This window comes from Pelophylax lessonae (genome assembly GCF_965119305.1).
Source record: "Pelophylax lessonae genome assembly, chromosome: 3".
NCBI lineage: Eukaryota > Metazoa > Chordata > Amphibia > Anura > Ranidae > Pelophylax > Pelophylax lessonae.
Genome location: NC_138770.1, coordinates 53,097,888 through 53,122,233, shown reverse-complemented (window position 1 = coordinate 53,122,233; position 24,346 = coordinate 53,097,888). Strand labels below are relative to the sequence as shown.

General features: G+C 49.2%; 1 protein-coding gene across 3 annotated transcripts in view; it reads right to left on the bottom strand.

Moving 5' to 3' along the window:
- KIF13B (kinesin family member 13B) overlaps positions 1-24,346 on the bottom strand; it is a 518,118-nt gene that overhangs the window by 101,315 nt on the left and 392,457 nt on the right. For 2 of the 3 annotated variants that reach the window (XM_082248971.1, XM_082248973.1), the window contains one exon: positions 22,412-22,564. In XM_082248971.1, the coding sequence (XP_082105097.1) occupies positions 22,412-22,564 (153 nt within the window). Of the gene's footprint in view, positions 1-11,429; positions 11,776-22,411; positions 22,565-24,346 lie in introns of those variants that run through there. The other variant, XM_082248972.1, reaches the window with a different exon arrangement.

Below are 24,346 nucleotides of genomic sequence, written 5' to 3'. Positions count from 1 at the left end.
CTCAAAAGTCTGCTAACCTTATTCCCGACCCAGCTACGTCTGACATCCCTCTTGGATCGCTCCCCTGTCTGCTGCTTGTTTTTGTTACCGACCTCAGTTTGGATTTCTGGTTACGCCTCCTGACTTGGTACCTTGCTGCCAGCATGTTACCAACTTCTGCCTGTTTCAGGCCTTGACCTTGATCCTGACCCTGCACCTGTCTGTTGCTAAACAAAGCTTGTGACCAGACTCCATACAACCACTGAGAGGACTCCTGTGTTTCTAAGCTTCAGCTCACTGCAATAGCATCCAGGCACCTGGACCCTTCCACTGCCCTAGCACTCTGTCTCCCCTACCATGGGTGTTTGGACAGGAAGTGAGCAAGAGGTCACCTTCGTCCTTAGGCTCCACAGTCAGATATGAGGACCCATCCCTATACCATGGATCTGAAGAGAGCAAACCTTTCTGTGGCTTTGTTGGAGTGGCAAAGGTACTAATTATAGTTCACAACCACCGGTTCTAGGCTGAAGCGCTGGGTTTTCTCCCCTCCAAGAGACCACTTGCATGCCGCCACTCTGTTTCTAGGCTTTGCCCTAAAGAGCCTGCCTGCAAACTTCTTGGCAATCGAGTAACTTGTCCACATACTAGCAGTCGGACCCCTTATGTTTCTAGCAACTTTTGTAGTGCTTTCCTGTATCTCCAGTGGTCTCCACCATTTCCTAGTTAATTTCCGAGACTGGGGACATGCTACAGGTGTAGAGGCTGGAGAATTGGTGCAGGAGACTGCAACAGACTGGGGATATGTTATAACTACCATTAAAACAATGCTTCCGGAGTTTTTTATGGTCATACCATAAATACCATAGGGCTGCATAAGGCCATTGGGGCAAAAAAAAAAAAAAGAGACCCGTTGTCACTACTTAATGTGTTAGCTGGCTTCTGGCTTTAATTTTTTTGTCCTTTATTTCAAGACTATTTCCATCTAACGGGTCTTGCACATGGGCCAGTTGCCTGTTCATCGTTAGTCCCAGCATATTTCCTCCACCCAGGCAGCGCATACGCTATACTTGTGTTTATAACACCGCTGTATACACAAGTACAGTGGTACAAGCCATTCATGTCATTTACAGGCAGTATGCTGCGCCTAGGCTTCCCGGGTAGAAGAAATATGTCAGTAATTATGCTGAATGGGCTCAGCAGGCCCATGTCCAAAAGCCCTGAGTGTGACAGAGCTGCAGTGAATTTTACTTCAGAATGAACAACGTTGTCACCATGGTAAAGTATAAAAATAATGGCCAAATCAACAGGTGTTAAAAATATGTTACAGGGAAGATTTAGAGGAACTTCAAAAAGTTCTATTCAATGTATAATAATGGGATTTTTGACTTTCTGTAAAATCCATTTCTCTGATGTTAATTGACGGACACAGCTCCAAATCTTCATAACCATTGGGACGTCCCAAAGCAGTGTTAAACATGAGGGGTGGGAATAGCAAAAAAAATCCCAATGTTAGACAATTAGCCAACCAGGCAACAGGCGCTCAACCAAAACAACTGGAGCTCACCTGAAACAAACCATACACCCTCAAAGAGTATCAGGTCCTCTCAACAGAGGCCTGCAAAACCTTTCGGCCAAAAGGAGCATCCACAGATGCCAACACATCCACTTTATAGAACTTTGTGAAAGTGTGCACCGGGGACCAGGTGGCCACCTTGTAAACTTGCGTCACTGACGCCAGAAGGCCCAGGAGGCACTAAGCGCCCGAGTAAAGTGCGCCTTGACAGGCAAAGGAGGAAACTGACCCCTGGAGGAATAGGCCTGAATCACCGTCTGTCTAATCCATCTTGAAATGGTCGCAGAGGAAGTGGACAACCCTTTCCGAGGCCCATTCGTGAGCACAAATAGAGTCTGACTTCCTAAAAGACTCTATAGCTGCCAGATACACCCTAATTGCTCGGGCCACATCCAAGGCATGCAAGGCAATTTCCTTCAGATGTTTTGGCCTGGGACACAGGGAAGGCAACAAAATGTCATCATTCAAATGAAAATGAGAGACAACCTTTGGAAGGAATGATGTATGGGGCGAAGAGCCACCTTATCTACAGTATGTGAACCACCATATAAGGTGATCGACAGGACGCTGCCGCCAATTCCGACAGGGGTGAAATCCACCAAAAAGGCCACCTTCTCTGACAGTGTAAGCAGGGGAATCTTCCGAAGATTGTCAAAAAGGCTTCTCGAGGTCCTAAGGCGGCAAGAGAGACCGCACTGGAGATGTCAAGTGCCTAACTCCCTGAAGAAAAGTACGCACCAGGGACTATGTGGCGAAAGGCCTTTGAAATGAGACCGCTAAGGTCGACACCTGACCCTTGGTAGTACTCAAGGCCAGTTTCTGCTCACCCCCCCATTGAAGGAGGGTCAAGATCCGAGCCACCGAACAAGAGCGAGGATGAACCTCAAGAGACTCACACCACGCAATGTTGATCTTCCACTGACTATGGTAGATCTTCCTAGAAGTAGGTTTCCTAGCTTTTAACAGGGTTGGAAACACTGACTCACGACTGTAAAGCAGGACAGAAGATTGGTCCTTGGGACAGCAGATCCTCCCTGAGAGGAAGCTTCCAAGGAATGTCGGCGACCAGCCGCACCAGATCAACATACGAAGCCCAGCGAGGCCAGTCCAGGGCCACTAAGATGACTGGAATCCCTTCTGCCTCAATCCTGCGTAGAAGACTTGGCAGAAGCTTGAGAGGGGGGAAGGCGAAAATCAGACGATACTGACCCCACCAGAGCATCTGTGGCATCTGCCAGTGGATCCCATGACCCAGCCACAAACCTCTGCACCTTTCTGTTGAGTCGGGAAGCCAAAAGAGCAACCTTGAGGATGCCCGAGAGACACAACTGATGAAACACCCTTGGATGAAGGGACCAACTTGGTCCAACGCCTGCCGACTGAGGTAATCCGCCTGCCAGTTTTCCACCCCTGGGAATGAATAGGGCGGAGAGCGCAGGAACAAACCATTCTGCCCACATTAGAATGTCGGCTACCTCCAGCACTGCCAGGAAACTTCTTGTGCCTCCCTGATGACTGACATAAGCCAAGGCCTTGGCATTGTCCGACTGAATACGCACTGGACATCCCTGAAGAAGATCCATCCAATATTCCAGGCACAGTCTGATCTCGCTCGGAGTTCCAAGACATTGATCAGTAGTCTGGACTCTTCCAGTGTCCAGATCCCCTGAGAAGAATATTTGCTGAGGACGCTCCCCAACCGGACAGGCTGGCATCCATGGTGACCACTGTCCAATACAAGGGGAGGAAGGACTTGCCCAGCCGAAGCACCAAAGAATGAAGACACCATATCGGGGACTCTCTTGTTCCCCGGCTCAGCCGGGTCTGATTGTCCAGAGACTGCGGATTCTTGTCCCATTTGGACAGAATCTCCCTGCAGGGACCTCATATGAAACTGCGCACACTGAACCGCCTCGAAGGTAGACACCATCAGGCCCAGCACCCGCATGCAAGTCTGGAAAGATTACAATCTGCTGGACAGCAGGAGAATAATTGCAGTATGTAGTTTCTGGAGTTTGTCCAGAGGAAGGAGCACTCTGGCTAAGGCCAAGTCCAGAGTCAGACCCAGATAGTCATCCTTTGTGGACGGAACCAGAGCAGACTTCTGAAAATTCAGAATCCAGCCAAGCTCCCTCAAGCTCGTATGGTGATTTCCAGGTTTTCCACCAGAACAGTAGGAGACTCCGCTCGACGAAGCAGGACGTCCAAGTAGGCCAGTACCGCGATCCCCACTGGCATAACAATGCTGGCAACGGGGACAACGGGGACAACACTTTCGTGAAGCCCCGAGGAGCAGAGGCGAGACCAAAAGGTAACGCTACAAACTGATAATGCTCCTCTACCATAGCAAAGTGGAGGAAGCCCTGAAGATGGACACATATTGGAATGTGAAGATAAGCGTCCTTGATGTCGATGGGGGCAAGAAAATCCCCCTGATGCAGGGAAGCCACCACCGTGTGAACCACCATGCATGCTAACCAGTGTTGGTCATCTTACTTTAAAAAAGTAATTAGTTACAGTTACAAATTACTTTTCCCAAAAAGTAATTGAGTTACTGACTCAGTTACCACATTGAAAAAGTAATTAGTTACTCAGTAAAGTAACTGTGACTTTTTTTTACTATTCTATAATGCAATTACGTTCTATGAGATCTTTAATAGTTGTGGCGGTGTGGCACACTGTGGGGGTCTAAGTCCTGAGTTCTCCTGACTGTGAGTAACTGTATTTTGTTTTGTTTTTTGGTACCTGCTGCCTGGAGAGGCTGGCTGTTGGTGGTGTGGCACACGAGTGGTGGCAGTGTGGGACACTGGTGGTGGCAGTGTGGCACACTGGTGGTGGTGGCAGTGTGGAACACTGGTGGTGGTGGCGGTGTGGAACACTGGTGGTGGAGGCAGTGTGGCACACTGGTGGTGTGGCACGCTGCTGGTGGTGGTGTGGTGGGTGGTGGCTGGTGGGTGTCTGAGACCTGACTCATGACTGTCTGTGACTGACTGTGAGTTTTTTTTTTTTTGGTACCTGCTGTGCTGGGCTTGCTGGTGGTGGTGTGGCCTCTGGCCTGGCAGGCACACTGTTGTCCGGGTCCCTCTGGCTCCGTCCTCCTGCAGGCCTCAGGCCTGCCTGTCTGTGCCTCTCTCCTCTTCTGGGCTGGCTGTGTGCGTTGCACCATTGGTGGACTGGTGGTGGTGGACTTCCTGCTGCCCAGTGCCCTGTGGTGGTGGGGGAGTCTCCTGGACTATATTGTTTTGTAAGTAACTGCCACTGGTTGTTTTATATATATTTTGCCAATCTGGCAAAAGTAAGGTCCCCCATAGATCCCCCTTCAGTGCAGGCCAGGGCAGGTCTCCTGTAGATCCCCTTTAGTGCAGGCCAGGGCAGGTCCCCCATAGATCCCCTTTTAGTGCAGGCCAGGGCAGGTCCCCCATAGATCCCCTTTAGTGCAGGCCAGGGCAGGTCCCCCATAGATCCCCCTTTAGTGCAGGCCAGGGCAGGTCCCCCATTGGTCCCCCTTTAGTGCAGACCAGGGCAGGTCCCCCCATAAATCCCCACTTTAGCGCAGGCAGGTCCCCCATAGATCCCCCTTTAGTGCAGGCCAGGGCAGGTCTCCCGTAGATCCCCCTTTAGAGCAGGCAGGTCCCCATAGATCCCGCTGTAATGCAGGTAGGTCCCCCATTGATCCCCCTTTAGAGCAGGCCTGACCAGGGTGAGGGTCCCCCATATTTATCCCCCATAGATCCCCCTTTAGTGCAGGCAGGTTCCCCCATAGGACTCCCTTGCCTTCTCTAAAGGGGGATGTATAAATATGGGGGACCCTCACCCTGGCCTGCTCTAAAGGGGGATCGGTGGGGAACCTGGGATGGCTGACCTGTCTGCTCTAAAGGGGGATTTTTAAATATGGGAGACCCTCACCCTGGCCTAGGCCTGCTCTAAAGGGGGATCTAGGGGGGACCTGGGATGGCTGACGTGCCTGCCATTGCCTGCTCTAAAGGGGTATTTATAAATATGGGGGACCCTCACCCTGGCCTAGGCCTGCTCTAAAGGGGGATCTAGGGGGGACCTGGGATGGCTGACCTGCCTGCCATTGCCTGCTCTAAAGGGGTATTTATAAATATGGGGGACCCTCACCCTGGCCTAGGCCTGCTCTAAAGGGGGATCTAGGGGGCTCTAAAGGGGTATTTATAAATATGGGGGACCCTCACCCTGGCCTAGGCCTGCTCTAAAGGGGGATCTAGGGGGGACCCCCTAGATCGCCCTTTAGAGCAGGCCTAGGCCAGGGTGAGGGTCTCCCATATTTATAAATACCCCTTTAGAGCAGGCAACCCCCTAGATCCCCAATTAGAGCAGGCTTAGGACAGGGTGAGGGTCCCCCATATTTGTAAATACCCCTTTAGAGCAGGCAATATCAGACAGGTCAGCCATCCCAGGTCCTCCCTAGATCCCCCTTACAGCAGGTCAGGGTGACATTCCCCCTTAAAGCAGGGCAAGCAGGGTTCCCAGACCTCCAGTCCAGTGAGTCCACCACAACCTTACCTACCGTTACAGTCCTCCTGTTCTTCTCCCACGCTGGACAGTCAGTCACAGAGAGATCACTGCGCAGCCGCGCAAGCAGGTCTCTCTCCAGTCTCCACCACCACTCGACTTTGTGGGCGGTGCCACTGCTAAGAGCTAGAGCTGAACAGGAGGCGGGAGCGGACAACCCGAGGGAGGCCTGAGGCTCCACCCCCGAGCGATCGCATCAAGGAGGATTGATCCGATTTCAGCAGACGGCACTGGGCAGAGTGAGACTAGTTTCGGCGCGGCGGACACTGCAAGGACCGCTCACGGACACCAGTGTCCGTGTGCAGACACCTTGCCGACCCTGGGGGAATACAATTACATCTACTGCCTCTAGTGGCGGTAGATGTAATTGCGGTAACGCAGCCGAAAGTAGCGGCAACAGCGTTACAGGGACAGGACGAGTAATCTGATAGATTACTCGTTACCCTCAAAAGTAACTGCGTTAAGTAACGCCATTTACTTAAACGCAGTTACTACCAACACTGGTGCTAACAGACTCTATTCTGAACTTCTACATCCGCACAAAGCAATTTAGTGCCTTGAGGTCCAGTATTGGACGCACCTTGCCTGCATTCCTCGGGACTGTAAACAGGTTTGAGTAACACCCCTGAAAACGTTCCCAAGTCGGAACAGGGACCGACACCGTGAAGTAAAAGGTCTTGCACATCCCCAAAAAGAGCCTGTAAGCAGACCAGGGACAGTCACACGTTGAAATGAAGAACCTTACCGGAGGGTAAGAACTAAACTCAAACTTGTAGCTGGGCCGAATGTGTACCAGGGTAGTCCTTGGGTCCGGGAACCAGCGGAAAAATCTACCCACCCCAGATACGTGTGAGAGCGCACCTTCCTTCTGAAGAGGCCTTATCCGCCGGTCTGAAGAAGCCTGCTCTTGACTTGCCATACCAAGTTCACTTGGATCCTCCAGAGGAGGCCCCGAAGGGCTCCGATCCGTTATCAGTCCTGATAGACCCTGAGGGACGAAACAATTTCCTATGAGCCCAGAAAAGGGGCCCACATCTACAACGAGGGTCCTTGCCCTCAGTAGCCTGCGGAAGAGAGGTACTCTTCCCCCGTGAGACCTTTAATGATGTCATCCCGGGTAGTACCAAACAGGCGAGCTCCTCGAAAGGAAAGATCAGTCAAGGCCTTGTTAGACGTCTGGTCCGCTGATCAGTATTTGAGCCAAAGGACACACCGAAGGACCACTGCTCAAAAAACAGAGAGCTGAGCCATTAGAGAAGCAGCATCCAAAGAGGCATCACACATAAACTGCAGCCCCTGGACCAGCTGGACCGCCAGCTCACCAAAAGAAGGGGGGCTACTCCCCCTCCAGGTCACGGCATAAAAGCTTAGCCCACTCGGTCAGAGTCTGCGACACCAGGGCAATGGTGAATATCGGCCTCACTTCCGAATCAGCCAGGGTGTACAAATTGTGGGCAACAGCCTCCATCTTGCTGTCAGCCGGGTCCTTAAATGCTGGGGATCATGCTTGCCTTGTTTAATCTGGAAACAGGAGGGTCCACCACCGGTATTACAGTCCACTTCTTAAGGGACTTCTCCTCATAGGGCTATTGCCTAGCAACTCGCTTAGGGACCCCAAAGGGACGCTTTGGTCGTCCCCACACTTCAGTGACAATTCTGTCAAAATAGGAGGAAAAAGGGAACTCCTTTGCTGCTCTGGATGGCTTGTGAGTGCAAAAGGGAACCTGCTCCTCTGTCGTAGCCGCATCCTCCAAATTAAAGTCTCAAGCACAGGTACAATCAACGCATCCAACAGCGCCTTTTCGTGTGCATTTGCAGAAGCGGAGGACTCATCCTCACTATCTGAGGATTTAGGGCGCGTGGTCGCAGACCCAGCAGGGTGACCCATGTCCGCGGCGGCCAAATCATATTCAGTATCTGAGGAGAAAGAGGAGGCAGGGGGAAGGAGGGGAGCGCTTTATGCCAGCCCATCGCCCAAAAACAACCCCCACCCGGACACAAGTGACTCCAGGACCGCCTACAGTGCATCAATAGATGGACAAGACCTGGATGGCCCTGCAGCCCCAGAAAGGGCATCAGGTGGGGAGATGTGCTCCAAAGACTCCAGGGGACCTCACAAAAAGAAAAAACACTGCTAAGGGACAACCCCCACCACTCGGGCAGCACCACCAGCTTTCCAGTCACAGAGCACTAATTGATCCTCAGCAGAGAGGGAGAGGACCCCACCAGACTCACCACCCCACAGAAACCAAGCACCACAGCCACCAGGAGAGTCTGCACTACAGGAGTGGCAATCAAGAAACAAAAAGGATCCAGGAGTCAGCCCCAGGGGTTGAGGAGGGGCTCCCCCCCCCCCTCCCCAGAAGGCTTTACTGTCATGGCCATCGCTATTTTCAATGGCAAACCACTGCAAAATGGCAGCCGGACTACAAAACATGGCCACCGTGCATTGGAGCACACAGACTACAAGAAAATTGTGGCCCCGTGTGGCACCACAAGGCTCTCAGGGACCCAGGAGGGATCCCTAGGCCTCAAGGACAGGCCTAGTCAGGACAGGGGGCCCTGGTAGGGGCCCCCACCAGGTACAACCCCCTCCCGCACAGCCAATCGTCTGGTGGCGCACCCCCCAGCATAGTGCCTTGCCCCCACCCCAGGAGGTGGCCAGACCACCCACTCAGCCCCAGCCTAAGTGGAGGGGGGGGGGAGAATTGATGGGAGGGGACAGATGAATAGGATGCCGGAGGAGCCCACGTCCAGCCTAAAACCCTCCAGGGAGAGAGAGGGGACAGTTCTCACCATGAAAGGAACCAGGCGGGCACTGCTCCAGACAGAACCCCTCACCATCAGAATGGGGGGCAGTAGGTCAGGTCAGGAGGAACACTGCGACTCGGGCCAAGATTTAGTCACATGCGACCTCGTGAGACGTTTAACTCGCAGGCCAGCCTCCGTCCGGTGGGGCTGCATCGCGGCTGACCTAGCTCGGAGCTGAGGTCTGTGCGCGGTCACTTGCCAGACTGAGGTGACCACTGGATCTAGATTATCCAGCCTGTCGCCCAGTCCGGCAGTTGATTGTAGATCTCACAGGAAAAAAACAGGAGAAAAACTTCTATCTAAAAAGAAATATATTGCCAGGACCAGAGATCCCAGCAAGGAATGAGGTCCTCACTCTTGACTAGGCAGAAAAAAAACCTATACCTATAGCAGAGAGAGGGAGCATACCCCCTGGGACTGCCCATAGGCGTAGCCAGACTTTTTTTTCTGCCTAGTGTCCTACCCCTATAGGGGGCAGAATAACAAATGGTTATGAAGATCAGGAGCTGTGTCCTTCAATGAACGAAAGAGAAACTACAACGTTTTGAGCTTTATTTTGTTCATATCTCCATGAAAGAAAACGGTTTATTAAACTTTACAGAGGAGTTCACATTCCAGTTAAACAACCTACAAAACAAGTAATCAATCAAGTAATTTCACATTTTTCTTTGCAGTCACATTAAAAACAGGAGACAAATACATTATCCAGGTTACTTTGCATGCACCTAGATAACAAATTGGTATGATATTAACACTGTAGAAAGTACAGAAATGTGCAAAATATACCAATTGGCTCACAATATTAAAACCTATGACATGGAGTCACCATGGTTTAAATGGACAAGACGGATTTTCCATTCTTCTAGCCCAGAGCCAAGAGGGAGGAAATTCCATATCACGATACCCCTCAAATCCTCTAAATCTGGATATCTGGGGGGGAGACGGTCATCTGATATCTTGGTATGAGGTAGTTATGGCGGCAGCAGATTAGATATACAGCTATTGGACCTCAGTCCTGAAACAATTGACTTCCTAAAAACATCAAATTGGGTCCAGAAGGGCAATCAGCTGCCAGGGAAATGTATTAGAAGCAATACAAATGCTACTAGAAAATGATCAGATTTTCATAACACTATGGCAAGCAATGAGGTAGCACCCATGGCAGGTTATCGTATTGAATGAGTGAGATAAACTAAACCTATGAGTTATAGTTATACAAATAAGCACCTATTCACACACATGTGATTAATGGGGTACAGACCATTAATGAGCTAACAGGAGAGACAACCAGAATAAAAAAATGCAAACAACCAATGGTTAGCAACAGAATTTGCCAATGTTGTTCCAACTCCACAGATGGAGAGATTTTTGAAGGTTAGCTCTATAAGCTGTTACTGTGCAGTAATTCCACTTTTTTATGGTCGGTTTAAGATTTACAAAATGGAAATATTGAGAAGGAAGTCAGATTTCTCTTGGAGTGTTAGCTCAGTAACCTTCAACTCTGTTAACCCCTAAATCAATGAGCTTGCATATTTTATATAAACCAGCTCGTAAACTTTTTTTTCACAGAAAATACTTCAGAAGAAATGTCTCCAGAGACTCTAGGACAGCTTTCATCAACCAGGGTTCCATGGAACTCTAGGGTTCCTTTAGAGATTACTTACAATGAGCAATTTCCACCCCTCAGATAAGTAACCACTGACCGCAATTCTCTTTTTGTTAGCCATCTGTAAGGACAATATTCCGATCACCAATGTAGGAAACATTCTCCTTACTGACCACCAGGGTACCATGAGCTGTAGATGCGGTAATTTTTGGCAGGGATTCCTAGAGAAGAGAAATTTATTTCAAAGGTTCCTCTGTTTTGAGAAAGGCTGCTCTAGGATATTTGCACAGCAAAAAAATTGCTGCCATTTGATGCCTGCACACCTACTAAAACAGATCAACATCAGGATCTACTGTTTGAGGTCAATAACGCAGAATTATTGTCTCTGTTCAAACAAATTTTACAATTCCCCAAGGTTCCATAGCAAAAGATCAATTATGTCCAAACTGTCCAGTAAGTCCAACAGAGATCTTTTTTTTTTTAGTTTTTCTCCAAGTGGTCTAGTTTTTGGTCACCATAAAACAAGTTCTGAGCGTTTGGCAATTGAGGTTAGAATGACGTTGCACTCAATTGCTCAATCGTTGGCCAAGAAACAGGTCAACTCGCCTGAACCAATAGGCTTTGTATTCATCAAGCTGTCCAGTACAGTCCAACAGAGAGGTTTCTTTCCGGAAGAGTCCAGTTTTTCTCAAAGTCATCCAGTGTTTTGTCACAATAAAAGAAGTTTTGTGTTCAGCTGTTGAGGTCAAATTGACGGAGCACACAAAAGCTCAATTATTGGCCAAGAAACAGGTCAACTCACTCTGACCAATAGGCTTTGTATTCATGAAGCTGTCCAGTACAATCGAACAGAGATGGTTCTTTCTGGAAGAGTCCAGTATTTCTCCAAGTCATCCGGTGTTTTGTCACAATAAAATAAGTTCTTCATGACAGCTGTTGAGGTTAAAACGATATTGCACTGAATTGCTCAATCACTGGTGAGAAACAGGTCCACTCGTCTGGACCAATAAGCTTTGCAATCATCATTGTCTCGTAGGGGGCTGCTGCTGCGTGGTGCCAGTCTGAAGTTCTCTTGAGGGATCTTTATATCATCCCAGCTTTGCTGAAACAATATAGGTGGAGCTGATGCTCTTCTGCTCTGTTCCCATCTGACAGAGTCAGAGTGCCGTTGTGTGCTACGTCTGGGCTGTGTCTTCTCTCTCAAGGCCCCAGACTTGCCTTCGTCCAAGCGGCATGGATAGCGATATCCTCTGCCTATAGGGCAGAACGCCTGCAGGAGAGGTGGAGTGAAAAGTGTTAAAGAGATTCTCCAGAACGCCGTTAAAGCTTTTTCCACATATTCACAGAGGAATGCAGGCAACATACAGCCTTTAGCGCCATAACTTCTAGGGGAAAGTGAAGGGCTGTTTGAAAGGCTGAACCTTTATTTGTAACCATGCTGAAATGAGCTACTTCTAAAAAGGAGCAACTGCTATAGATTATTACAGAACTGAATAGGTGTCTTGGTCGTCAACTCCCCCATTATCCAGTCTGTCTCAGCATTGGTTGATTTCAGATAAGGCCTCTGACTTTACAAAGCCCTCAGCTGTCACATGAAGTTAATGAGTTTTTAACTGTCACTTCTGTAGGCGGAAAGAGTTTAACTCTAGTTCCTGGAGAACCACTATAACATCTTCTGGCACCCTTATTTATGACAGACAGAATACAGATATGGTCCAGGGAGTAATACAATAATTAAATCTAAAGCCCCGTACACACGCACAGATTGTTGGCCGTAAATTGTCGGCCAACGTCCGATCGGCCGATTGTAGGCTTGTTAGTATGATGCTTCCGACAACCAACTGCGAATTTTCGGCCGAAAAAAATCTGGTGTGCATGCTATAAAATTTTTGTTGGCCAACAACAGAACGGCCGATTGTTCCTCAGTCAGTATAGATTTCGGCAGACAAAAATCAGATGAGCAAGACTGGGCATGCTCAGAGAAGAAAAAACACACGGAAAGTCAACCATCACATGACATCACTTCTGAAGTTGGTTTTTGTTGGCCAACAAAAGTCCAGTGCAAGTCTAGAGCACGTTTCAACCAACAAACAACACTGGACAAAAGACGGCCGATCGGTCGGCCAACAATCTGTGCGTGTGTACGAGGCTTAAGCCTAATCTATGGCTCAAACGGAATAAAAAGAATAAAAGTTCAGTATACAAAATAATAACTATTCTGGGCACCATTATAAACAGATCTGTAGAAGGATCTCTAACATTCCTTGAGTGTTATATAGACGAGTACCAACACAAACCCTTTCTATTGGCATTAACAGAAAGATGGAAAAAGGTTTGACTGATGAACTTTCTGGCTCAGGTCCAACGCTTTGAGTCTCTGCAGAAACTTTTTCTTTTTTGTCTTCAACTTTATGCATGTGCATAAAATATACGTACTGCAAATGGTGAACCGGAGAAGGTAAATAGCAGTGAGCTTCGGAATTATAGTTTAAATAAATGTACCATGTTTTGTGTGCATATGGCTGCGGAATTAAAAGGGAATGGAAAGTTATGGTGTTTGCTTTGGAAGTCAAGAAGACTTCAAATTTGATACTAGTCTATGCTGATCTTAGGGCTGAACTCTAGACGAAAAGCTAAATACACCAATGAAAATGAAAAATCTATGGGAGCTGTTTTGTCTACCAAAGGATATGTATTTTCTGTTCAACAAATTCTGATATTTATTCAGCTCTATCATGCAGCACAGGCCTACCTGCCTGCTGGGTGAACTGTACTGCTGGAAGGGAGGACAGGGGGAGCTAAGCTGCTGCATCATTGAACAGAGGGGGAACAAGGGGAAGCTGTGCTGCTAAGTCACTGATGAGAGGGGGAGCTGAGCTGATGAGTCACTGCTGGGAGGGGGAAGCAGGGGAGCTGAGCTGCTGAGTCACTTATCAGAGGGGGAAGAAGTGGGAGCTGAGCTGGTGAGTAAGGGGAAAGTAGGGAGAGCTGAGCTATTGGGTGACTGCTGGGAAGAAGGAGCAGGGTGAACCAAGCTGTTGAGTCACTGCTGAAAATGGGGAGCAGGGTAACGTGAACTGCTTAACTGCTTGCCGACCAGCCACCGTAGCTTTACAGCGGCAGGTCGGCTCTGTCCTGCAAAATGATGTACCTGTAGGTCGCTTTGCGGGACCGCTAGTGGGGAAGCGCACATGCGCTGATTGGTCACATGGGGGGCCAATCAGCAGGCCCGGCGGCCGCAATGACCACTGGGCATCCGCAATCGATCCTCGTGACAGAACGGTGGTCTACCATACCAAACACGGCAGGCTGCTGTTCTGTCAGTAATGAACACAAGGTGGGGAATGGGCTTGCTGAATGAATACAGAGACCTGTGTTCCTAAATAGGAGGAACACAGGTCTCTGCATTCATTCAGCAACTCAAAAAAGGGGGTTCTGGCGCTAATCCAAGGTGAACAAATCCTGTAATGTCCTTATATAGAGAATGCACAATTGCAGTTATAAATATGTCTGCTGCAACACTGTTCGCCCACTCCTAAACACGGGATGGCGTATGGATAGAGAAAAATAAAAAAATGGATTTTTGTAAGATCTTACCGTAAAATCCTTTTCTCTTAAGCTCATTGACAGACGTAGTCTTCTTGATTCTCAAGAGCTGGGTTATGTTGTCTCCGCAGGAGTAGGACTAGGCAGAAAGACAAAACGTTCTGGCTCCACCTTAGGGGCAGTCCCTGAGGGTATATCCTCCCTCTCTCTGCTACAGGGAATCAGTTCTGTTTTAAAGCAGTACAGAGAATTTAACCCAACCCAACTCAATGATAGAGGGGCGGGTACTACGTCTGTCAATGAGCTTAAGAGAAAAGGATTTTACGGTAAGATCTTACAAAAATCCATTTTTCTCTATCGCTCATTGACAGACGTAGTCTTCTTGATTCTCAAGAGCTGGGACATCCAGAAGCAGTGCCACAAATGAGGGGTGGGATTGACAAAATCAAATCCAATCTAGAAGGCCCAACCGGTGCCAAACTAGAAGTTTTAAAGGCTCATTATAAACAAAGAATGAGACTAAAGAAAAATTTTCCAACGGAAAAAACCCTCGAGGTAGACCACTGGTCTCCTCAAATTGCGGCCTGCAAAACCTTGCGGCCAAACGAGGCATCAGACGATGCCATTACATCAATTTTATAATGTTTAGTAAACGTATGCACCGACGACCAGGTAGCCGCCTTGCACACCTGGACCACTGACGCCTGATGGCGAAAGGCCCATGACGCACTAAGTGCCCAAGTGGAGTGCGCCTTAACAGGGAACGGGGGCTCCCGACCCTTAATAGAATAAGCCTGTACTACCGTCTGTCTGATCCATCTGGAAATGGTCGCGGCAGATGCAGGCAACCCCTTTTTGGGTCCATCTGGAATCACAAAAAGTGAATCCGTCTTGCGAAACGAGTCTGTCGTTTTCAAGTATACCCTGATCGCCCGGACCACATCCAAGGAGTGTAAAGCAAACTCCCGAGGATGACTGGGCTTAGGACACAGGGAAGGTAATACAATTTCTTCATTCAGATGAAATTCTGAAACCACTTTTGGTAGGAAGGATGGATTCGGACGAAGAACCACCTTATCTCTATGAACCACCAGATATGGTGAACGACAAGATAATGCGGCCAGTTCTGACACCCTGCGTGCAGAAGTAATAGCCACCAAGAAGGCCACCTTCTGGGACAACGTAGGTAGAGGAATCTCCCTAATATCTTCAAAGGGAGGTTTCTGAAGAACCGACAACACTAAATTAAGATCCCAGGGGGGTAACGGCGCGTGCACTGGCGGAGCCAGATGTCGCACCCCCTGGATGAAATTCCGCACCAAGGAATGAGTAGCCAAAGGCTTCTGAAAGAAGATGGCTAATGCTGAGACCTGACCCTTGATAGTACTCAAGGCCAGTTTCTGCTCAACCCCTTGTTGCAGAAAAGCCAATATTCGACTAATCGAATAAGACCGAGGACGGAACCTCAAAGGTTCACACCATGCAATGTAGGACTTCCATGTGCGATGATAAATCTTTCTGGAAGTCGCTTTCCTTGCTTCAACTAGAGTAGGAATAACTGAAGCTGACAAACCTTTGTCCTTCAGCACCTGGGTCTCAATAGCCAGGCCGTTAAAGCCAGCGATCGTAAAGCAGGATGGAAGATCGGTCCCTGAGACAGTAGATCCTCCCTGAGAGGAAGTCTCCACGGGACGTCCGCCACCAGTCTGACCATGTCGGCGTACCAAGCTCGACGAGGCCAGTCCGGAGCTACCAGAATTACTGGAATTCCTTCCTCCTCTATCCTGCGAAGAAGTCTTGGCAGTAACGCGAGAGGAGGGAAGGCATACATTAGCTGGTATTGCCCCCACGGGGCGATCAGTGCGTCTGCGGTTTCTGCTAGAGGATCGTGGGAGCGAGCCACGAATCTCTGAACTTTCCTGTTGAATCGTGATGCCAACAGATCCACATCCGGGGTGCCCCACCGTAGGCACAACTGGTGGAAAACGTCTGGATGGAGGGACCATTCCCCCTGATCCAGAGTCTGACGGCTGAGATAATCTGCCTGCCAATTCTCCACCCCCGGAATGAACACTGCAGAGATTGCTGGAACAAATCGTTCCGCCCAGCGAAGAATGCAAGCCACTTCTTTGGCCGCTCGGACACTCTTGGTGCCCCCCTGGTGATTGACATAAGCCACGGCCGTGGCATTTTTCGACTGGATCCGAATCGGGCTGCCCTGGAGCTGCTCGGTCCAGTGAATCAGACAAAGTCTGATCGCTCTCAGTTCCAATACATTTATCGGTAACCTGGATTCTTCCGGGGACCAAAGTCCCTGGACAGATAACTGACCGAGAATTCCTCCCCATCCGGATAGACTGGCATCCGTGGTCACTATCGTCCAATATATTGGCAGAAATGACTTTCCCTGGCTGAGCATTGGAGACCGAAGCCACCAGACCAGAGACTCTCTGGTCTGTTTGCTCAATCGGATCTGATTGTCCAGGGATTCCGGATTCCGATTCCATCTGAGAAGAATCTCTTGCTGAAGAATTCGGGTACGGGACTGGGCAAATGGGACTGCTTCGAATGAAGCCACCATCAACCCCAGAACCCTCATGCAAGTCCGAAGGGAAGACCAGCTGTTGGACAGTAACAACTGGACTGCTGATTGAATCTTTCGGAGTTTCCCTACCGGAAGAAAAACTCTTGTCTTGACTGTGTCTAAAATTAGACCCAGATATTCGAGCCTCTGGGTGGGAACCAGAAATGACTTTTGCTGGTTCACCAGCCACCCGAATTCCTGTAAAGAAATCATAGTAATTTCTATGTTTTGTAGCAAGGTCTGAGGAGACTCTGCATGAAGCAGAAGATCGTCTAGGTAACCAAGGATCGATATGCCTCTTTGGCGCAGAAGTGCCAACATTGGGGCCAACACCTTTGTGAAGACCCGCGGAGCCGTGGCGAGACCGAAAGGTAACGCCACAAACTGATAGTGGTTCTCTTCTACGGAAAAGCGTAGAAACCGCTGATGTCCTATGAAAATGGGAATGTGAAGATAGGCGTCCTTGATGTCTATGGACGCTAGGACATCCCCTGGATGCAGGAAGGCTGCTACTGTGCGAATGGACTCCATTCTGAATCTTCTTATGTTGACAAAAGAATTGAGTGCTCTTAAGTCCAGAATTGGACGCACTTTGCCCTCTTTCCTGGGTATTGTAAACAGGTTTGAATAAAACCCTTGAAACCGTTCTGTCCAAGGAACGTGGACTACCACTCCTTGTTGTAGTAAATCTGTGACTGCTCTCCGCAGATCTTCTAAACGATCTGAGGATAGTCGGATATTGGAAGGGAAGAATCGCGCCGGTGGGAGAGATCGAAACTCGATCTTGTACCCTGACCTTATGACTTCGCAAACCCATTTGTCCGGGATTCTGGAAAGCCATGGATCCGGGAACCGGCGAAGACGTCCCCCCACCCCAGTTATGGGTGGGGGCGCACCTTCAGGCTTTGGATGGTTTATCTTCAGGTCTGGAGGGGGCGGGCTTTTGCTTGCCCGACCAACGACCCCTGACGCCTCCTGCAGGAGCTTTGGAGGACTTAGTTTTTTCACCCGCGGGACGAAAAAACCTCTTGTGAGCAGAAAAAGAAGGCCCTCGTCTTTGACGAGTTCCTCTACCTTTAAAATTTTGCGGTAAAAAGGTGCTCTTTCCACCCGTGAGATCTTTAATGATCTCATCTAAGTTGGCTCCAAATAGACGCTCTCCTGAAAAGGGGATATTAGCCAATGCTTTTTTGGAACCTTGGTCGGCTAACCAACCTTTTAGCCACAGTGTACGCCTGAGAACCACTGCTGAGACTGATGCTCGCGCCAATAATGGAGTGGCGTCTAACGCCGCATCACACACAAACTGTAACCCCTGTATCATTTGTTCCAACAAATCCGATACCGCCTGAGGGACCTCTTCTAAGTCCCGGCGTAACCACTTGGTCCATTCAGTTACAGCCTGCGAAACCAGACCAATAGCTATTATAGGTCTGAAAGCTGATCCAATCAAGGAAAACATGGTGCGAGACATAGCTTCTATCTTGCGATCCACTGGATCTTTAAAAGACGGAGCGTCTTCTAAAGGAATAACCGTGGCTTTATTCAATCTAGCAATTGGTGAATCCACCACAGGTGGTTCTGTCCATTTCTTAATAAGGGTTTCCTCAAACGGATAACGCCTGTCAATGCGTTTAGAAATAGTAAAAGTGCGTTTTGGCAGACGCCATTCTTCTTCGATTGGATTGCCAAAACATTTGGGCAATGGAAAAACCTTCGCCACTTTGATGCGTTTTTTAGTCCCAAAAGGGATTTCAGTTTCAGCTATTTCCGATGGAATACCCTGTAACCTTAAGGTCTCTTGAACAGATACAATGAGTGCGTTTACCAACGCTTCCTCTCGGGCTATGGCGGATGCCGAAACATCCTCCTCACTGTCTGAAGAGACAGGACCCGAGACACCAATCCCAGATGAAGTACCTGCAACTGCAGAAATGGGCTCAGAGTCTGAATCCGAGGTTTCAGATAATATGGGGTTAGGCGGGGGTCGCTTTCTTGCGCCCTGTCCCTGACAAGCCACTTCCACCCGGGACACAAAAGTTTCCATAATAGCTGACAATGATTCAATTGTCAATGGGGTGCTGGAGGATCCCGCAGACCCCTCGAGGGGATCCGGAGGAGATACATGAGTGGCAGGGTCCATGTTAATTCAGGACACCTTTGCCAGCAAAACAAAAAAACTTTTTCTTTTTTTTTTTTTTTTTGTGTGTCTCCCCCTAGCGCAATAGCGCCCCTCAGAGTACCTGCTTCTCGATCCCACAGAGAGAGAGAGGGACCCCCAAGGCTCACCAACCGATGCAGTGCAGTTTCCAACCAACTGCAGTCAGCGTCTGTCTTACACAGACTGGAAGGAGCTGTTTGCTTTTTCCCGGGTAGAAGGACGTGGCTCCGCCCCCTGTGTACGCCTTCCGGCGTTCCCAGCTCTCCACGAGGTAGCTGGGCTCACAAAACATGGCCGCCCCCATAGAAGAGACATAAGACTCCAAAAACATGGTGGCCGGCGTGACCTGAGGACATACATGCATTTGGTCTACGGCAAAATGGCGGCGGACCGCCGAAATCGTTTTCCCAGCATATCCACCTGCATCTCTTCTAAGAGGCGATATATGGATCTACAGGAGATACACTACACATAAGGTAGGATTATACCTCCTATGTCTGCTGTAATGTTACAGTCTGCTGGGTAGAGTGTTAGCTCTTAAACCAAGTCCACTTCCCACAAACACATGCTGTATTACAAGGGGGACTTGTAAGTATCAGATATATACTGACCATATATGGAGGGGCCCATAATACATACTGCCTCATAACGAGGAAAAAAGGGAACGTTTACTCACCATACCGAACCGACAGGCACCCTCTCTTCACAATACCCTCTCCACCGGGGTGGGGGTTTGTGGACCACTCCGGATGCCTCGACTCTCTGGTTCCTGGCGTCCAAGCGAGACTTTTAACTTGCAAGGTCAGTCCCTCCACTGGGACTCCGTCGCGGCCGACCCAGCGCGGAGCTCTGGTCTGCACGCGCTCGTAGGCAGAAACCGGGGTGACCACTGGATCTCAACATCCAGCCCGTCGCCCGGCCCCGCATACTTACTTGAATGTGTCGCGGCCGACCAAGCGCAATGCCATGGTCTGCGCGCGCTCGTAGGCCGGCTGGGGTGACCACAAGTGTCGCCCAGTCCGGCATTTTTGCTTGAAGATCTCACAGGAAAAAACACTGGAGAAAACTACCTAAAAAATGTCTTTTTCTTAAAGAAAAAAGTCTTGCCAGGACCAAAAGATCCCAGCAAGGAACTTAGGTCCTTACTCCTGACTAGACAGAAAAAAACTGATTCCCTGTAGCAGAGAGAGGGAGGATATACCCTCAGGGACTGCCCCTTAAGGTGGAGCCAGAACGTTTTGTCTTTCTGCCTAGTCCTACTCCTGCGGAGACAACATAACCCAGCTCTTGAGAATCAAGAAGACTACGTCTGTCAATGAGCGATAGAGAAATTAGGATGGCGCTCTAGTGCGCATCATTATGGTGAAAAAACCCCAATGGAGGCTCAAATGAACAATCTAATGAAAGTTTATTGAGTAAGTCCACAAATGGTTAAAACAGTTTAATAAGTAATCCTACCGATCCTTGAAGCCTGTGTGACTCCTGGCTGATCTACAGGAATCCCTGATGTGTGTCATGGGAGCCTGATGGCCGATGGATAGGGATAAGGCTCTTCAGATGAAAAAGGAATTGGTCCGAGCGGTGAGGGCTTGCACTTGACAAAGCTACATTTGTGGCGAAACATGTAGTTGTGGCAATCGGGAGGCTCCACAGAAGTGAGCACATCTTTTCCTCCGCTCCCCTCGGCTTCCGGGTGTCTCTTTGGCCGTCTCTCAACGGACTTCCAGTCCCCTGCGGTGACGTCATCTGCATGCGCCTCCCGGTGCTCACGGCGGGCACAGTGGGAGCACAACGCAGCGGCTCCGGTCCAGGAACACGGCCGCACACCGGACCGTGCGACCCCTCACCGCTCGGACCAATTCCTTTTTCATCTGAAGAGCCTTATCCCTATCCATCGGCCATCAGGCTCCCATGACACACATCAGGGATTCCTGTAGATCAGCCAGGAGACACGGAGGCCTTAAGGATCGGTAGGATTACTGATTAAACTGTTTTAACCATTTGTGGACTTACTCAAACTTTCATTAGATTGTTCATTTGAGCCTCCATTGGGGTTTTTTCACCATAATGATGCACACTAGAGCGCCATCCTAATTTTTATTTTTCTGCATTCATTCAGCAAGCCCATTCCCCACACAGTTATAAAGCACCCTCTAGAGACACATTTAACCCTTTGATCGCCCCTGGTGTTAACCCCTTCCCTGCCAGTGTGATTGGTACAGTAACAGGGCATATTTTTAGCACTGATTACTGTAGTAATGTCATTGGTCCCCCCAAAAGTGTCAAAAATGTCAGTTAGGTGTCGGATCTGTCCGCCGCAATGTCACATTCCCGCTAAAAATCGCAGATTGCTGCCCTTACCTGTAAAAAAATAAAAATAAAAATGACAAAATCTTTCCCCTAGTTTATAGACGCAATAACTTTTGTGCAAACCAATCAATATACACGTATTGGGATTTTGTTTTACCAAAAATATGTAGCAGAATACCTATTGGCCTAAAATGATGAAAAAAAATTATTTTTTTTGGGAATGTTACAGTACCTCATAAAAGTGAGTACATCCCTCACATTTTTGTAAATATTTTATTCTATCTTTTCATGTGACAACCCTGAAGAAATGACACTTTGCTACAATGTAAAGTAGTGAGTGTACAGCTTGTATAACAGTGTAAATTTGCTGTCCCGTCAAAATAACTCAACACACAGCCATTAATGTCTAAGCCACTGGCAGCAAAAGTGGGTACACCCCCAAATTGGGCCCAATTAGCCATTTTCCCTCCCCAGTGTCATGTGATTCGTTAGTGTTACAAGGTCTCAGGTGTGAATGGGGAGCAGGTGTGTTAAATTTGGTGTCACCCCTCTCACTCTCTCATACTGGTCACTGGAAGTTATACATGGCTGCTCATGGCAAAGAACTCTCTGAGGATCTGAAAAAAGAATTGTTGCTCTACATAAAGATGGTCTAGGCTATAAGAAGATTGCCAGGACCCTTAGAGAGAAACTGAGCTGCAGCACGGTGGCCAAGACCATACAGCGGATTAACAGGACGGGTTCCACTCAGAACAGGCCTTGTCATGGTCGACCAAACAAGTTGAGTGCACGTGCTCAGTGTCATAGCCAGAGGTTGTCTTTGGGAGATAGACGTATGAGTGCTGCCAGCATTGCTGCAGAGGTTGAAGGAGTGGGAGGGGTCAACCTGTCAGTGCTTTCTTTCTGCTGTAAAGGTTGAGGAAGAATTACCCCACAATACATGTAGCTACATAGGTCATTGAGGAATGTATACAGTGGGAAAGGAAGCGACTTTATGTTTAACTATTGATCTTGTTCAGGTAGGGATGATGATTATAAAAAGGAAAGGTTTGTAGCACTTTTGACATTACAGGAAGCAGACACAGGCAGAACCAGAATGTCAGTGAGCACTGGATAGGCATGAATTGGGCACCAAGGAAAAGCTTAAAGAGGCAGCATGTATCACTAGCATACAGCCAGGATTTTCATACACTGGGACCCTCAGTTCTGCAAAAATGTATATTACATTACTGTAGAGCTTTTTGTTCATTAAAACCTGGCAAATACAATTAGTGATATACATACTATGCATAAAAGAACACTGACCTGACGCAGCCGGTCCAGGGTAAGAATGTTCTCTACAGCCAGAACACTCCGCAGATACTTCTCAATGTATGCTTCAGAATCTGCAGAGCCGGCATCCTCTGCATTTGCTGCCAGGTGTGCCAGGGCTTCTCGGTCTTCAGAGCTTTGAGAGTCCTGAGGATAAGGAATAAAGTTATATTATCTGAATTGGAGGTAATACTTCCATCCCCCCTATTTTGTATCTCATGGGTTCAATGAAGTAAGCCACACTCCACACATGCTATACGCAAAAGTACATTTGTACAATGAAAAACCTATGACCGTCTGGGGCGTATGTTATTGAAAAATGCGATTTACAAACAGCCCAACAAACTAAAATGATGGTTGAAATAAAGAACATTGCTTGATGTTTTATATAGTCTTTGGCCATTTTAAAGCCCATTTCCAGTTTTGCATTTAGAGATTTTTTTTTGTGATTATACAAACCCAGCTTGGTTTTATATTTATCCAAAGATCTGCTTTAATGATACCCAATTGCCTCGCATGAGGTAATATTTCAGAAAAAGGATATCCATTATCTACTATGTAGACAGAAACGACAGAGATGTGAGCCTCCCAGAAAGAGCAACAACGCTCACCGGCGCTATGGAACTGCAGGAGATATTGACTAAAAAGAATCAATGAAACTTTGTATTCTGTGCATTGTGCTCAGACAGCAGTCATCAAAAAGCCAGTGTCAGAGAAATGGACAGCATAACCTTTACAGAGTAATGTTACTGGAGAGGATGGGGAGGACTGGTGACAGCAGAGACCGCACTTACCACAACAATAATGTGTGGCAATAAGTATGGTATGGTACTCCCAATGATGGTTCTCCACATGTCACCTTGGACACAGAAAAGAGACTCAACATAGAGAGCTTCATATAGCTCAGACGAGGCCCAAAATATTCCATCCAGTGATCCATTAGACATAGAGGAGGAAGAAGAAAGAGAGAGAGAGAGGGGGGAGAGGGAGAGAGAGGGGGGGAGGGAGAAAGAGGGAGAGAGAGGGAAGAGGGAGAGAGAGGGGGGGAGGGAGAAAGAGGGAGAGAGAGGGAAGAGGAGAGAGAGGGAAGAGGGAGAGAGAGGGAAGAGAGAGAGAGGGGGAGAGGGGGAAGAGGAGAGAGAGGGGAAGAGGGAGAGAGGGGGAAGAGGGGGAGGAGGGGGGAGAGAGGAGAGAGGGGGAGAGAGAGAGAGGGGGAGAGAGAGGAGAGAGGGGAGAGGGGGGAGAGGGGGGAGGGGGGAGAGAGGGGGGGAGGGGGAGGAGGGGAGGGGGGAGAGAGGGGAGGGGGGGAGAGGGAGGGGAGGAGGGGGGAGGAAGAGAGGGAGAGAGGGGGAGGGAGAGAGGGGGGGAGAGGGGAGGGAGAGAGGGGAGAGGGGGGAGAGAGGGGAGAGGGGGAGAGAGGGGAGAGGGAGGGGAGAGAGAGGGGGGAGAGAGGGGGGAGGGAGAGAGGGGAGAGGGGGGAGGGAGAGAGAGGAGAGGGGGGAAAGAGGGGAGAGGGGGGAGGGAGAGAGGGGGAGGGGGGAGAAGGGGGAGGGAGAGAGGGAGAGGGGGGAGAAGGGGAGGAGAGAGGGGAGAGGGAGGGAGAGAGGGGAGAGGGGGGAGAGGAGGAGGGGGGGAGAGGGGGGAGGGAGAGAGGGGGGGAGCGAGAGAGAGGGGGAGAGAGGGGGGGGGAGAGAGAGGGGGAGAGAGGGGGGGAGGGAGAGAGAGGGGGAGAGAGGGGAGGGAGAGGGAGAGAGAGGGGGAGAGAGGGGAGAGAGGGGGAGAGAGGGGAAGAGAGAGGAGAGAGGGGAAGAGAGAGAGGAGGAGAGAGAGAGAGAGGAGGAGAGAGGGAGGAGTGAGGGGGAGAGGGAGAGTGAGGGGAAGAGGGGGAGGGGGGAGGGGGGAGAGGAGGGTGGAGTTAGGGGGAGAGGG